General features: G+C 63.4%; 1 protein-coding gene across 1 annotated transcript in view; it reads left to right on the top strand.

The window, feature by feature from the left end:
* Positions 1–14613, top strand: part of CDH22 (cadherin 22) — a 66059-nt gene that overhangs the window by 32697 nt on the left and 18749 nt on the right. Inside the window, exons 5-7 of the mRNA XM_062202385.1 lie at positions 638–831; positions 3240–3493; positions 10656–10792. Of these exons, the coding sequence (XP_062058369.1) occupies positions 638–831; positions 3240–3493; positions 10656–10792 (585 nt within the window). The remainder of the gene's footprint in view (positions 1–637; positions 832–3239; positions 3494–10655; positions 10793–14613) is intronic.

The raw sequence follows: 14613 nt of genomic DNA, 5'->3' as shown, positions 1-14613 counted from the left end.
AACGCCCTCTTCAGCAAACGCTGTCCTCCTGCTTATTAATTTTTCTCCCATGTTCCCCCCACCCATGGGCTCGCCGTGTGTTTCACTCATGTGATCGCATTAAGAGGAAAGCACCGTGAGAGCTGGGGTCTGGGTCTGGCAGCATTTGGGGCACCACGGGTGCTCAGTGCACACATTGAGAGGAGGGAATGAATGCAGGAGACGCCCATGGTTCAGTACAGCTCTTTCCATTTCATGAGACGCCATCGCGTGCTAAGCATCTTACTTGCATCATCACCAATGTCGATCGAAGGCACCAGTATTATTCCCATTCTACAGATGAGGAAACCGAGGCCCAAGGTCCCACAGCCAGGACTCACTCCAGAGCTTTGCCCGTCTCCTTCTGATCCCCTGCAGCCTTCCCTGGGTCGATGGGGAAACTGAGATCAAACCAACCAGTGAATATACCCAGAGGGCAGAATGAGGCCCCTCCTCCCGTGCAAGGGGCAGAGCCCCACCCCCATCCTGGCCAAGCTGGGAGCCCTTCGCATGCACAGCCCACCCCGGAGGCTGTCGGGGCCCCTGCGCCCCTCCCCTAGAGCCAGCAGAGGAGAAGGGAGGGGCCCCGCCTCCCCGCTCACAGCCACGTCTCCCACAGAGATGTACCAGTTCAGCATCCAGGAGTCTGCGCCCATCGGCACTGCCGTGGGCCGAGTGAAGGCTGAGGACTCGGACGTGGGCGAGAACACGGACATGACTTACCACCTCAAGGAGGAGAGCGGCGGCGGTGGCCATGCGTTCAAGGTCACCACGGACAGCGACACTCAAGAGGCCGTCATCGTTGTGCAGAAGGTACAGCTGCCCCGGGAGGAACAGGGGCGGGGAGCAGGCCCCAGGGGCACGGGGGTCAGGCAGGCCTCTGAGCAGTCACATGCCGCACCCCGCTCCACTCCAGAGAGCTGGTGTCTAGAGACCCGGGAAGCCACGGACGCAGGCGACTGAGGCAGAGGGAGGTGGAGCCACTTGTTGGAGGCTGCGCAGCCAATTGTCAGTGCTGAAATTCCATCTAGATTTTTTTTTTATTTATCATTTTACTTGGGGAGGGGAGTGCGGAGAGCGAGATCGATCTTCCGTGCACTGGTTCAATCTCAAACGACGGCCACAGCCACGGCCGGGTCAGACCGAAGCCAGGAGCCGGGAACTCAGTCTGGCAGGGACCCAAGCACTGGAACCATGACGTGCTGCCTCCCAGGGTGTGCATCAGCAGGAATGCTGGGATCCAAATCAGAGCTGGGATTCGAACCCAGGTACTCCAGTACAGGTTGCAGGCGTCTTAACCACTGTCCCAAACGCCTGGCCCTCAATGCAGACGTGAACCCGGGCTCTCAAACGCTGTGGTCCGGGCTTCCCACTCATCACTTCCTTTCAACTTTCTAAAGGTAGTGTTTCCCTCTGTTGTTTGTTTTACAGAGGCTCAGAGAGGGCGAGGGGTTGGCCCGGGGTCACAGCGGTGAGGGACAAGTGGGGTTTGAGTCGGATGTGGGGACTGAAGCGCTTTCCATCCTGAGTCTGGCAGCTCTGCCTCGCTCCCCACCGGACGGGAAGCCAAACCTGCAAACTCAGCGCTCCTCAGGGCCGAGGACAGAGGTCACATCTTCCAGACTTCAGCCAGGGCCTTGGCCGGTCAGGAACAGGTGGCCCTCCAAGCTGTGAACCCAGCCTTAGTCTCCTACACGGGGTCTAAATCTGCAGTGGCCCACAAGTGGCCATTTGTATACCTCCGGGGACAGGACCCTCCCTCCATACCAGGGTCTAGCTTGCCCTGCAACCAGACTCCATCTCAAGTCCACTCCCATCAGCCCGAGCGCAGCCTTCCATGACCCGGCATAGCCCGGCCCTCCCTTCACTCGGCAGGCGCGGGTGACTGGCCTTGCGCCTGGCAGGGAGGGTTGGGCGATCGCCAGGACTCGCAGGTCTTCTGGTACCTCCTGAGCAGCTAATAGTAAAAACAAGGGGTTACTACCACGTGCTGGGCTCCTGACTCCACCCATCCCGACACCAACCCTCCTGGTCCGCCTTATTCTCCCTTTCATAGGTGCCGAACCGAGGCCAGGAGAAGCCCCGGAACTTGCCCAAGGTCATGCCTCTAGCATGGCCCGGGGGATATAGACAACGTTGCCCATGGCCCTTACTGAGAGATAAGCCCACTTCACAGATGGAGACGTGGGGGCCCAGCGAGCGCAGCATCCATCCGGCAGCAGCAGAACCGGGGTCGCCTCGCTGCACATGCTGCCTGCCCCGGAGCTGCCCCCTCTCCCCGCCCGCCCCAGCGGCGGCGCCAGAGGTGTGTCTGTGGCGACGCTGAGGGCTCGGGGCAGAGCGCGCCTGATTGATGACCTGGCTCTGGTCTATCGCTCACTCCCGGGCCAGGCAGTGCCTGCCTCCTGCATCCTCATTTCCCAGGCAACCGGCTGCGGGAAGAGATGGCCTCTGTGCGCTGGGCTCTGGGAGGCAGGGCAGGCACCGGCCTTGGGCTCCGGGAAGGTACCTTTGCCAATGCAGTCACGCCCCACCATGCCAGCTGGGGCCCTGCAGCTCTGCCGCCGTTCTTTCTCTGGGCTTGGAAGCCCAGAGCCCACCCAGCGCCGTGCTCACTCATCAGAGGGTCACCCATGAGCACCCCGGAGGAGAAGCCCGGGCTCAGCGTGGATCCAGGCAGATCTCGGGGGAGAGCTCCGAGACAGCCTGGCTTAGCAGGCTCAGTTGGCATCAGTGGCTCCTTCCTGTGCATACGGGGACGTCTCCCCCCTTTCACCCGAGACCCAGGGAGCCTAACTGGGACAGCAGCAGCAGGGGCAGGATTTGGTTTTGAATATTTTATTTACTTGAAGGGGGAAGAGAGAGAGAAAGAGAGAGAAAGAGATCTTCCATCCGCTGATTCACTCCCCAAACGACTGTAACGGCCGCATCTGGGCCAGGCTGAAGTGACCTGGAGCCTTGCTGGCCTTGGTTTTTTCAAGTCCAAGTTGAGCTGCGGCTGCTACCATACCATAAGCCTCATGGGTTGTTGTGAAATTGATTGGCTGTCTTATCCCACTGGCATGCAGGCTGGGGGACCTCAGCTTCCCCACCTGTAGCTGCAGCCCAGGTTCCGGCAGGTGTCCCTGCAGAGGGGACACTGCCCACCCTCACCCCCACATCCACCTGACCGCCCCGCAGACCGCAGCCCCCTAACCAGCCATCTGCTCCGCCCTCCGCAGCACCTGGACTTCGAGTCTCAGCCCGTGCACACCGTGGTCCTGGAGGCCCTCAACAAGTTCGTGGACCCCCGCTTCGCCGACCTGGGCACGTTCCGCGACCAGGCGATCGTGCGCGTGGCCGTGACCGACGTGGACGAGCCCCCCGAGTTCCGGCCGCCCTCCGGCCTCCTGGAGGTGCAGGAGGACGCGCAGGTGGGCTCCCTGGTCGGCGTGGTGACGGCGCGGGACCCCGACGCCGCCAACCGGCCCGTCCGGTGAGACCCCCGCCCGGGGCCGACGCCTGCTGCCTGCTATCCCGCCACCGCCCCACCCCGCGCACCGACGAGGGAGGGGAGGGTCGGCGCACAGAGAGGGGGAGGAACTGGCTGGCGGCCGGAGAGCCAAAGAAGCAGATGTGGGGACAGCTGCAGGGGACAAGAGGCAGCCAGGAGAGGGGCGAGGGCCAGGTGCACAGACGGCAGAGGCCGCGCGGGGCGGGGTGGGGGGCTCGCGCCCGGCGCCACCATGCCCGGGTCCGTCCGCCTCGCGTATCCCGCCTCGGCTCAGCACCTCCAGCCTAACTGGCTCCCAGGTTTCTCCTCCGAGAGGGGAGCATGGTGCACGTGCACGCGCGCACACAACGCTGAGCGAAGCAGCCCACCGATGTTTCCTGCTTCTCTTGCCTCACGGGCAGCTCCGTTCTCCCAGTTGCCTGGGGCACAAGTGGCGGAGGCCTGCCCAGCCCCGCGCTCTCAGCTCTGCCCTTAGTCTGCAGCTCCCTCTCCTTGCCCACCATCCGTCCGTCCGCATCAGCAATGCCCGCTTCTCTCCACCTTGGCTGCGGCCCCCCGGGGCCATCGCCCCCTCGCTGGTCTCCCTCTTCCTGGCCACACCCCTCTCTGACCCTGCTCACAGAGAAAGCGGAGCCTGGCACCTCCCCAAAGCACCTCCTGGGCTGAGCGTGTGAGTCGGATCCTGACAATGACCTGTGACAATACGTGACCGGGCCTCCCGGCCACCTCCCGGCCGCGCCTCCTGCCACTCGCCTCCTTCCACTCGCCTCCTCCCGGTCGGCCACAGCTGCACATGCGCACAAGCGCAGTGCTGCTCCTGGTCCCCCGGCCCAGACTGTTCTAGGCCTGGTGTCTCCATCCGGGTCCCTGCACACTTTGTCCCTCCCAGCACAGGGGAGCGCCAGGCGGGGAGGGCTTCTGTCGCTTTGCTTACACGGGACACGGGCTGAATGAATGAAAGGTAAAGAGACAGACAGACAGACTCACCGAGATGTGGTGAGGCCAACAAGAGGGGAGGAGGCCAGAGCCACAAGAGCCCGTGGGAGGAGGCCGAGGGTCGCGCCTGGCGGTGGAGAGACAGAGCAGAGACTTGGAGAGAAGCCAGGCAGGGGACGAAATGACGCGGGAGAGACAGGGGCAGAGCAGGACAGGAAGGACCTGGAGTCCCTGACTGTGGCCTGGGCGGGGCGGAGGCCACATAGGAGAGAAAGGAAAGAGTTAAACAGATCCAGGGGAGGAGGCAGGGCCCTGGGGCCGGGGGGGGGGGGGGGGGGGGGGCAGGGAGGGAGGCATGGCCAGCCTCTGACGGGTGGGGCAGGGGCTCAGCAGCTCCCGCTGCCTTCCAAAGGCCTGGACATGGTCAGTGAGCAGCCCCTGAGCTGACCGTGTGCCTGCTCTGTGCTGGGCATTCAGGAGGAGGGAGGGGAGGTTCAGTTGAGGACCTCTGCATTTTGCAGTTTGCCTTATCTGAATGACTCTCGGAGTCGTAGGGTGCACACCGTGTGCAGCCTTACATGGCAGCCCTGGGTGAGGCCATCCTGCTGAACTGCCCGTGGGCTCTCAGACTGGGGGAACAGCTCTAGAGGCCTGGGAAGACTTCCTGGAGGAGGCAGGAATTGAACCGGATGTCTGGATCTGGTCAGGTGTCAATCTGAGGGGAAGGGCGTTCCAGGTGAAGACCCATCTATGCAGCTGTGTGGAAGCAGGAGAGGGAAGAGGCCCCCGGGGGCGGCTCAGCTGGCCAGGGAGGCGGGACACAGTGCATATCTGGTGCTACTTCCTCCTTCCGCTGCCTCTGAACCCCTCACCCTTCTTCCCCCCGGGCTGCAGGCACAGTGCAGCAGAGAGAGAGAGGAATATTCCATCTGCTGGTTCATCCTCCAAGTGCCCACCCCAGCCAGGGCTGGGACAGGCAGAAGCCAGGAGCCTGGCCCTTCATCAGGGTCTCCCCTGAGGGTGGCAAGGACCCACATACTTGAGCCATCACCCACAGCTTCCCAGGAAGCTGGATTAGAAGCAGAAAGGGGATTTGAACCCAGCTGCATTGATATGGGCACCAGCATTTTAACTGCTGCGCCCAGCCCCGCCCCCACCCCAGCGCAGTTGTCAAGCACCCCCTCCCCCCCCAGCCGCCTCTGACCCGGGGCCTCCCCCGGGGGGACCGTGCTAGGTCTAGTTTGTCTAGTTTGTCAGAGAACAGAGAAAGCAGCTGCTGCAGGTCTCCCGGAGAGCCAGCGCCAGGCCCAGGTCAGCGCTCCGGTCTGCAGCCGCCTCCCGCCTCGCCACTCTCTCCTCGCTCCCTCGCTCCCCCGCTCCCTCCTCCCCTGCCTGGCTTCCCGCCCCTCCTGCTTTTATCTGCGCGGAAAGGGCCAACTTTGAAACGCGCTCCTCACCTTCTTTCATCTCTCCTTGCTGCCCCCATCCCTGGGGCTCTTCAGACGTGGAGCTCGAGACAGGGCCAATTTAACACCGCAAACATTTACCTCCTCTTTGCCCGGCCCTGCGCCAGCCTGGGGATGGGGAGATGACTCAGCCAAGGGCAGGGGACAGGCGTGGAGATGGGAAACAAGGGAGCAGCTGTGTGAGACAGACAGGGACAGAAACAGGGTCCGCCCGGGGCCCCAGCTGCCACCCAGAGCCCCCTGGGTCCCGGCTCCTGGGTTCCCCCAGGGGCATTGGGTGGAGGAGGTACCTCCCAGGCAAGGGGTCACAGAGATGATCAGAGGAGACCCCTGCCCTCTGGAGAGACCATCAGCAAGTGTGAAATGCAGCTATGAGATATAAAGAAAAGAGAGCCATGTAGGAGGGACACGGCCATGGGGGTCCCCCGGGGAGATCCCCTGGGGTCCAACCTGGCAAGGATGTAGCAGATGAACATTTCTGGTAGCAGGAACAGCAAGTGCAATGGTCCTGGGGCAGGACCAAGCTTGATGTATTCCTGGAAGCGACGTGGCGTCCAGGAAGACTGCCTAGCTTCGTTCGAGGGGTGCGGTAGGCACGTGGAGAAAGCAGAAGAGCAGAGTGGACAAAGCGATTTCCTGAGTCCCTGCACTGGGTGGAATGGGAGGGGTTGGATTCCCCCCTCGGGAAGAAACTGAGGGTCAGAGGGCAGAAGGGACTTGCCCAGGGCTGCCCAGTCCAGACAGGGAAGGCAGCCTCCTGGCCCGTGCCTGCCACGTCACCCTGTTCTCACCCTGCAGTGCCGCCTCTGTCCGGCGCCCTGCCTGGCACACAGAGATGAGTCAGACATGGGGTAAGAGGATGGGACCCCTGGGACCCCATCCAGAGACAGATCCCAGCCCCAGGAGGTTTGGGGGGCGGGGTGAGCGCTGTGGGCACAGGGAGGGGTGAGGTGGCCCCTGAGGGAGGACACAGAGGAGGAGGTTTGGAGCGGAGCAGATATTCCAGGGGGAAGTGGCACGGAGGGGCCGGGGCCAGGAGGTCAAGTTCAAGAGCAGATGGGCTTGAGGAGCTCACAGCCGGGGCACCTTGGGTCGTGAATGTCAGGTGACGTGCAACTGGGTCCCACGGGCAGTGGGAAGGCTGTGGAGGGCGGGGCAGAGGGCTCAGCATGGCGGCTCTCCCTCCAGGAAGCCACTTGTCAGTCCGTGGGGCGCCCTGGGCCAGGCCAGTGACCCCTGCATCGGCACCCAGCGTGCCACAGCAGGCTACAGCAGAAAGCCCCTGGGCTTTGGGGTCAGAGGAGCCTGGCGTCCAATCCCAGCTCGGCTGGGGAATTCGAGCGAGTCACTGCACGGCTCTGAGCCTGTTGCCCGGCGTCCTGGTCCTTCCTGCCTCAGCCACACGGGTTCCGAGGTCGGTGCTCCGCGCTCCCAGCACTGTGGGGAGGGCCAAGGCCCTGGCACAGAGTAGCCGTCCGCAAGGGGACACCTGGCTGGTGTCTGGACAGCCACTGCCCCTCCACTCTGCAAGCCAGACGCGCCACGGACGTCGCCAGGCGTTGCATGAGGGCTTCTGAGTGTGCACCTCCAAGGGGTGCGGGAGCGGGCAGGAATCACGGGGAGGGGAGCGGGGAGGAAGCCCTTGGTTGGGGGTGCTTTGTATCTGGAGACCACCACCCTGCCCCCCCCTCCCCGCCACGAGTGGCTGGAGCCAAGGCTGCCTGCTGAGCCCGCCCCCAGGCACGCAGGGCCCTGGCTGGAACAGCCTCCACTTTATTAAGCCTGTGTGCGTTATCTATGCACATATTCATGTGGAGAAAACCCACGGGTGCTGCGGCGGGAAGCAGCACCCGCCCCTTCCCCCACACTAACCTGTCCCTAGCTGGTGCAACCACCAGCAGGGGTACCTGGCTGGCTCTGCACGGGGGCGCCCCCAGACCTGGGCCTCTGGGGAGGCCGGGAGGTTTCCAACTGCCATTCCCTGCCTCCCTTGCAGCCGCACCTGCGCCCCCACCGTCGGGTCCTGGCAGGACTCCAAAACTGATGCAGAACCTTCTAGACCACAGCTGCCTCCTGCCCTTCTCAGGCCACTGGCCACGCTCCCGCGTCCATGCCCAGCGCTGCCCACGCCCAGGCCCGCAGGGCGCCCGCTGGGCTGGGGGCCTCCAGCGCAGCTCCCGGCCAGACGCCTCGGAGCGATGATTAGAATAACAATAGTTCCCATTTGTAGAGTAATTTTCCTGGAACTCTGCGAGGCACCTTACAGGCACTTGATCCTCCCTGTAACTTGCGAGGTAGGATTAGCGGCTCCGCTCCCGCTGAAAATTAAGCCTCAAACACGCGAAGTGACTGGTGAGGGGTGGGGGCAACAAGAGCCGGCATCCAGACTCGGGGGGAGCGGCTCTCCCCGCGCCTCCGCTGCTGTGAACACTGCACACGCTCCCGCACACGCTCACCACGCACACAGACCAGACCTGCTCGGGAGGTGTCCCAGCCCCCCCCCACCCCCGCCCTCACAGTTGCCAGGCCACGGCCCTTGCCACGTGCACGGAGCCCCTCTCTCCTCTCCCTCCCACTCATTCGCTGGCTCCCAGCACGGGAACAAAACCACCTGGGTTCAGCCAGTGTCAGCCCAAGTGTTTAGCTGGTTAATGGCGAGTCCCCGCGGCCCCCGCCCAAGGCCTTGGGAACAGCTGCCTCCACTTAGATGCCAGCCCTTCCCTCCCCCGGCTTCTAGAGACAGAAGAGAAGAAGGGGTGGGGGGAGAGGTCTGAGAGAGGGGAGAAGCAGCAGGGAGGCAGCGGGCGCCGTCCCCCCCACCCCCCAGTCCTGCCCGTGCCCAGTGCCCAGTGCCCAGTGCTGAGCCGCCCGGGGGCTCTGTCCTCGCCTGCAGAATCCAGGAGCCCTCCCGCTTCCTTCCAGCCAAGCCCACGCTAGGGGTCTCTACCTCCTTAGGGCCCAGGCGTGTGATGGGGTGGGGCCTGAGGCTCCACACACTGTGGCCACGAGCTAGAAAGAACTCTGGGTGCGGAGTCCCCAGCATGGGTGCAAAGTGCAAAGCTCTGGGCAGCCGCCGTGCGGCCTTGGGCAAGGTCATGGCTGCGTGGCTGGGCAAGCAGAATGCTGGCTGGAATTCACCCCCTCCCCTGCTTCCCCTCCTCAGCCTGGTGCCTTTGCGCATGACACAACCTGCACAACCATACATGGCAGTCCTAAGCATGCACGTTTCCTCTTTGAGCCTCAGTGCCTTCATCTGCAAAATGGGTAGCATCTCATCAGCCTCACAGGATGCCTGGCAGGGACCTTGGCTGTCTCCTTGGCACTTGCTGCCCAGTGCCCGGCTCAGTGAGTGTGTAGGACATAGAGGGAAGAATGGAGGGCAGGCTGGGGGGCAAGCCCCCTACCAACCCTGCGGTACCCATTGCGGAGCGATAACCACTGTAGGTCTGCAACTTCCCAGCCGCTTTCCCCCTGGCCACTGGGACCCAGCTGGTCGCGGGGAGGGAGGGATGCAAGCTCGGCATCTCAGGGGTGGCAAGGAGCGAGAAACCGGGGTTCAGGAACCTGCCCGCGGGCCTTCACCTCCACCCCAGCAGTCTTCAGAAAGATCACAAGGACCGCCGCCCCCACCCAGCTCCTCCTAACCCCCAGCACCGTGTAGTAGGCACCCCATTTTCCAGATGAACAAGTGGAGGCCAAGGAGCAGAGTGTCTTGTCCAGGGTCACACAGACTAAGGGGCAACGGCTTCCTTCAGGCCCAGGTGGGACAGCTGTCAGACCTGTCTCTGCAGATGGCACCATCTCCATTCAACAGATGGGGAAACTGAGCCCCTGAGAGGCGCTGCCAGGCAGCCAGACCCCACCCTGAGCCTCAATTTCCCTCCCGCAGGTGGGAGGGGAGGGCAGCTCCGGCTGGGCTCCTCCCTGCTGGTGCTTTGTCCTCCCGGCACAATGAGCCTTTGCTTGGCTTTCGAGGGCCTTTGTGGGCGCGCAGCCTGGCCGTGCCCCCGCCCGTCTTATCAGCGCCAGGAAGCGGGGCCGGCGCTGGCGGGGCCTCTCTGGGCCGCCGCTGCCCGAGACAAGTGTTGGACACGGGCCTTTCAGGCCAGGAGCCGTCGCACAAAGGCCCTGGAAGAAGGTGGAACAAAGGGCTTTTTCACGCGGCAAACTGAAAGCGGCAGATTAGCTCACGCGGGCTGTGCAGACAGGAGGAGTGGCGGCCAGACCCCCGGACCCGCAGGCCCGGCCCTGGCTCAGCGCGGGCACCCTGTCCCGGGCCTCCACGCCGAGCAACGGAGAAGCCTCCTAATGCCACAAGTGGCCCCTGTCCCCTGCTCCGCACACCCCATCGGCTCTGGGTGCTGCGCTCTGCCTGCCCTCCAGCTGGGGCCACTCCGCCAGTTGGCCTCGTGCTTCTGTTCCCTGCCAGGAATGCCGGCCCCGGGCCCTTCCCTGCCTTCAGGCCCGAACCCAGGGTGGGCTCCCCCGGAAAGTTCAGAACACACGGGTGCCGCTGCGTGTGCCAGGCGCCTTGCCCACGCCAGTCAGTCCCACGGCCCAGCAAGGTCGAGGCCCACCCGTGGCCACTCAGCAGGTGTGACCGGTGCAGGCGGCCCCCACCCTAGCCCCTGTGTGTCCACCCGCCTCGGAAGCTCCCTGTCTTGGGGTGGCATGGGGGGGGGGCCTGGGCTCGGGCTGCAGCCGGTGCTGGGCACCTTCAATCAGCCCGCTGTGCCCCTCAGGTACGCCATCGACCGCGAGTCGGACTTGGACCAGATCTTCAACATCGATGCAGACACAGGGGCCATTGTGACCGGCAAGGGGCTGGACCGGGAGACCGCCGGCTGGCACAACATCACGGTGCTGGCCATGGAGGCAGGTGAGCTCGGTGGCCTCCAGGGACAAATACGGGGAGGCGGGCTGAAGGGTGGCTGTCAATCACAGGCCATAGGGAGGCGCCAAGGGTGGGGTTGGGGCAGAGTAAGAAACGTTGATGAGAAGGAACCAAGACGTGGGGGCTGGGGAGGGGTCTCACCTGGGGGCAGGGCTGGTTGTGAGGCTGGCTCTCTGGGTGCTGAGCACCTACTCTGTGCCAAGCCCCGTGCTAGGGGCCAGGGATACAGCCTTGCACAAGGGGAGAGCTAAACCATCGCCAGCCCATCCTACACCAGGTGATGCTAAGTGCCAAGAAGAAAGGGAGAGAAGCAGGCATGGAGCGAGCGCTGTGGGGGAGGGAGGCTTCTCTCAGGGAAGGCTGCTCTGGGGGGAGACTACCAGTAAGGTGAGAGGGGGAAGCACTGCAGGCTGCTGGGACAGCCCGTGCAAAGGCCCTGGGGTGGTAGTTTGCCTAGCAAGTGGGAGGAACAGCAAGGAGGCGAGGGTGGCTGGGGAGGCATGGTGAGGTCTGTGGGCTTCGCTCTGAGTGCAATGGGGGTCCTGGGGGGGTTGTGTGTGACGGTGCCTCTGGCTGCCACACAGAGAGCAGACTAGGAGCTGAGAGGACGCCAGGGAAGCCCTGGGGAGCTGGGGCGGGCGCAATGGGAGAGGTGAGAAGCAGCATGCTTTGGGGTGCAAACTGAGCTTGGTGGCAGAGCCAGCGGGACCTGCCGATGGGCCAGCACGGAGGGGGAGGACAATGTGGGCTGCTTGGCTTGGCCTGAGGTTCTGGAAGAGTGTGAGTGTGAGTGTGTGTGTGTGTGTGGCACAGGCGGGTCGCTGAACTGGCAGATGAAGGGCGTCCCTGAGACGGGTTCAGATCTGGGAGGCCAGGAGGTGAGAAGCTGGGAGTGGGAGGGAGGGGGAGGGAGGGGGAAGGGGTGAGCTCGGGAGCAGGAGCGGGCAGGGGATGGGGGGGGGCGGGCGGGAGCTTTCCAGATGCCCCGCAACCCCCCTGTCAGCCTGCCCTCCCCCCACCCGGCTAGTGTCCCCCCCGCTCCCCGGCCCCACTGGCCCATTCGGGGCCGAGGAAGTCCCTAGGCTGAAGTTCCCTCATCTCTTTCAACTGCAGTTTAAAAGAAAACACAAAGCTGGCTCAGCCCTCAGTGCCTGCTGCTCCCAAGCCTTTGAATCCACTCCGCTGCCGCTTGAAAGGGAGATGACAAAGGTGGCTGGAGAGGAAGTGGCGGCCGGAGTGTGTGTGTGGGGGGAGACAGCATACCTCCCGGCCTCCATGAGCCCGCTCTCAGGGCAGACCCCAGCCTCCAGGCTGCAGGTGCACATGCAGCCGGGAAGGCAGGTGCACACGGAGCCAAGGAGGGCCTGCCTGGATGCGGGCATGGCCACTTCCTCTCCCCACCCCCACACAGCCCCACCTGCTCACCCCCTGCCCAACCTGCCCCACTGGCAAGTCCCCTGCTGAGGCAGGCGTTGTGCTTCTGCCCAGGCCGGCTCCTTAGGAAAGCAGCGGGGACAGCTCAGGCCACAGAGAGGAGGGTCACTCCTTCACCAGGACAGCACAGGTCACAGGCAGCAGGCTCCTTCCTTCATGGGGACAGCACAGGCCACAGCAGCAGGGTCATTCCTTCACCGGCGTCTTACAGTTCTTACTTCAGATCTGTCCCGGGGACGGCACCCGGCAGAGCAGTTGAAGTGTCTCTTGGGACTCCCGCATCCCCGATTGGCAGGGTTCCTGGATTTGGGTCCAGCTTCCTGCTCATGTGCACCTGGAAGGCAACAGGCGATGGCTCAGGTACTTGGGTCCCTACCACTCCGTGGGGGATCTGATTCCCAGCTTTTCACTTTAGCCTTCTCTCTCTCTCTCTCTTTCACACACACTTTATCTCTCTGCCTTTTATATATATATATTCTAGAATAGGTGCTTTCTAGTACATACTTTTATTGAGTGAGTCATGATCAACACCCATTTTACTGATGGGCAGACTGAGGCTCGAGGCGTTCGGAGAGCAAGGATGTACAATGATGCAGCCAGGATTTGCTGCTCGGTCCCCTCCCTGGCATCTGTGGGTGGCCTTCCTCCCCCCAGCACTCTCTGCTCACTGAGTCCTGCCCAAGCACATGGCCGCTGTCGGTGACAGCAGGCCATGGGGAGGGAGATGACTCTGACAGAGGAAGACTGGCCGCTGGGCTCCGAAGCCCTCTCTGAGCCTCACCTGCCCGGTGTGGTACTCAGGGGCCGTGGCTGGCCCCACCCCTCAGTGCTGTGGGCGGGCTCCACAGGACCTGGTGGCGCTCAGCCTGGTACTTGAAGCTGTGTGCAACCTGACCTGAGCAGACTGTGCACCTGCCTTTCCCGTGAGGCCCGGGGAGTCTTCACACTTTGGGGTGTCCATTCCGTGACCCCCCCAGTATGCGGGACTCAGAGGGATGAAGTCCTTTGTTCAAACTCCCCCGCCGCAGCCTGACCCAGAGCCCAGCTCTCCCGCCGCTGCCCCCCCGCGTCCGGGTCCCTTGGTGCTGGCGCCAAGAGAGTGTCGCAAGTAGCCCTCCTGCTGTCTCCGTGAGACAAGGACAGCATTTTAAGCCCCATTTTACAGATGGGAAGGAACAGCCATGGCCCAGGAGACCGTGGAAGAAACCAGCGCAGGGCCAGGGCTCAGACCTCCCACCCGGCGGGCGCCTGCGTGCCCTCCCGGGCGACGCCAGCAGGTCCCCACCTGGCCCGGAGCCATCCTTGTGGAAGCCTCCTTCGGTTTCCTCGGAAACAGTACACTCAAGGGGTCAGGCGGCCCCGCCTGCTCCCGGCGAAACAAACAGGAGGTGACAAGAATCAGAGGGGAAATATTTATACACCGCTGCGGGCTCGGGAGCGCCTGGGAGGACGCTCCCTCGGCTGGGAGCTGCCGCCTGTCACGGCGGATTGCCCCCGAGCCTGGCGAAGCACTTAGTATGCGGGGGCCCCTCTCCCGCACTTCTGAGTCATCCATTCTGCCTGTGCAGACGCTCCTTCCACTGACATTATCTTTAACGTTTTGTAATCATGAAATATTAATGACCAATATTGAATTTAAAGTACAATTTGTGTCTGAATCCTTCGATGGAAAGGGCAGTTGTAAGGGGACAATCTTCAAAGAGATTGGGGTGGGGCGGGGGGGCTGGGGGGAGCGGGGTGCCAGGACGCCGCTTGTTCCCTCCCCAGGGTTGTCAGTACCCTGCCCCCACCCCCGCTGCTCTGCAGGGCTCACAGCCAGCTGTCCAGGACAGCAGGGGGCTCATGGGACAGGCCGGAAGCTTCCCCAGCTGGGTCACCCCAGGCCAAGTCCCCGCCTCCCCTTGCGCGCTTGCTTGCGTCATGATTTATGGATGTGTTTGCATGGGTGTGCAGTAGCACGCCCCCTCCCCGGAGACGGTCCGGTCCACGAGACAGCCACACGCGGGGGCGTGTGTGTGGGGATTGACTGTGGGCTTGCACACCCAGGCAGGAAAGCTGGCCCGGGGATGGGGCGCCGGTTCTGGGGGCGCGGTGCCCAGCTCGCTCGCGCATGCGTTGCTTTGGTTTTCTCATGGATGAAATGAGGCAACGAGGCCTGCCTTACGGTGGTAGGAGAGGAACTGTTGGCCAACAGCAGCCGCTGTCGGTTCCGAACTCTCGTAGGCCGGGCATCGCGCTGGGTGCTTTGCATGAAACATCCCTCATCCCCGGGATTCGGACTCACAGGGACTCCGAGCGCCTATCCCAGTGCCCGACACGCAGTGGGCGCTGTTACTAGCCTGGGAAGGAATCTGAGCCCAAGAGGGGCTGCG

The sequence above is a fragment of the Lepus europaeus genome, chromosome 10 (assembly GCF_033115175.1).
Source record: "Lepus europaeus isolate LE1 chromosome 10, mLepTim1.pri, whole genome shotgun sequence".
Lineage (NCBI taxonomy): Eukaryota > Metazoa > Chordata > Mammalia > Lagomorpha > Leporidae > Lepus > Lepus europaeus.
Note: the sequence above shows the minus strand (reverse complement) of the source record. Positions and strands in the feature narration are given on the sequence as shown.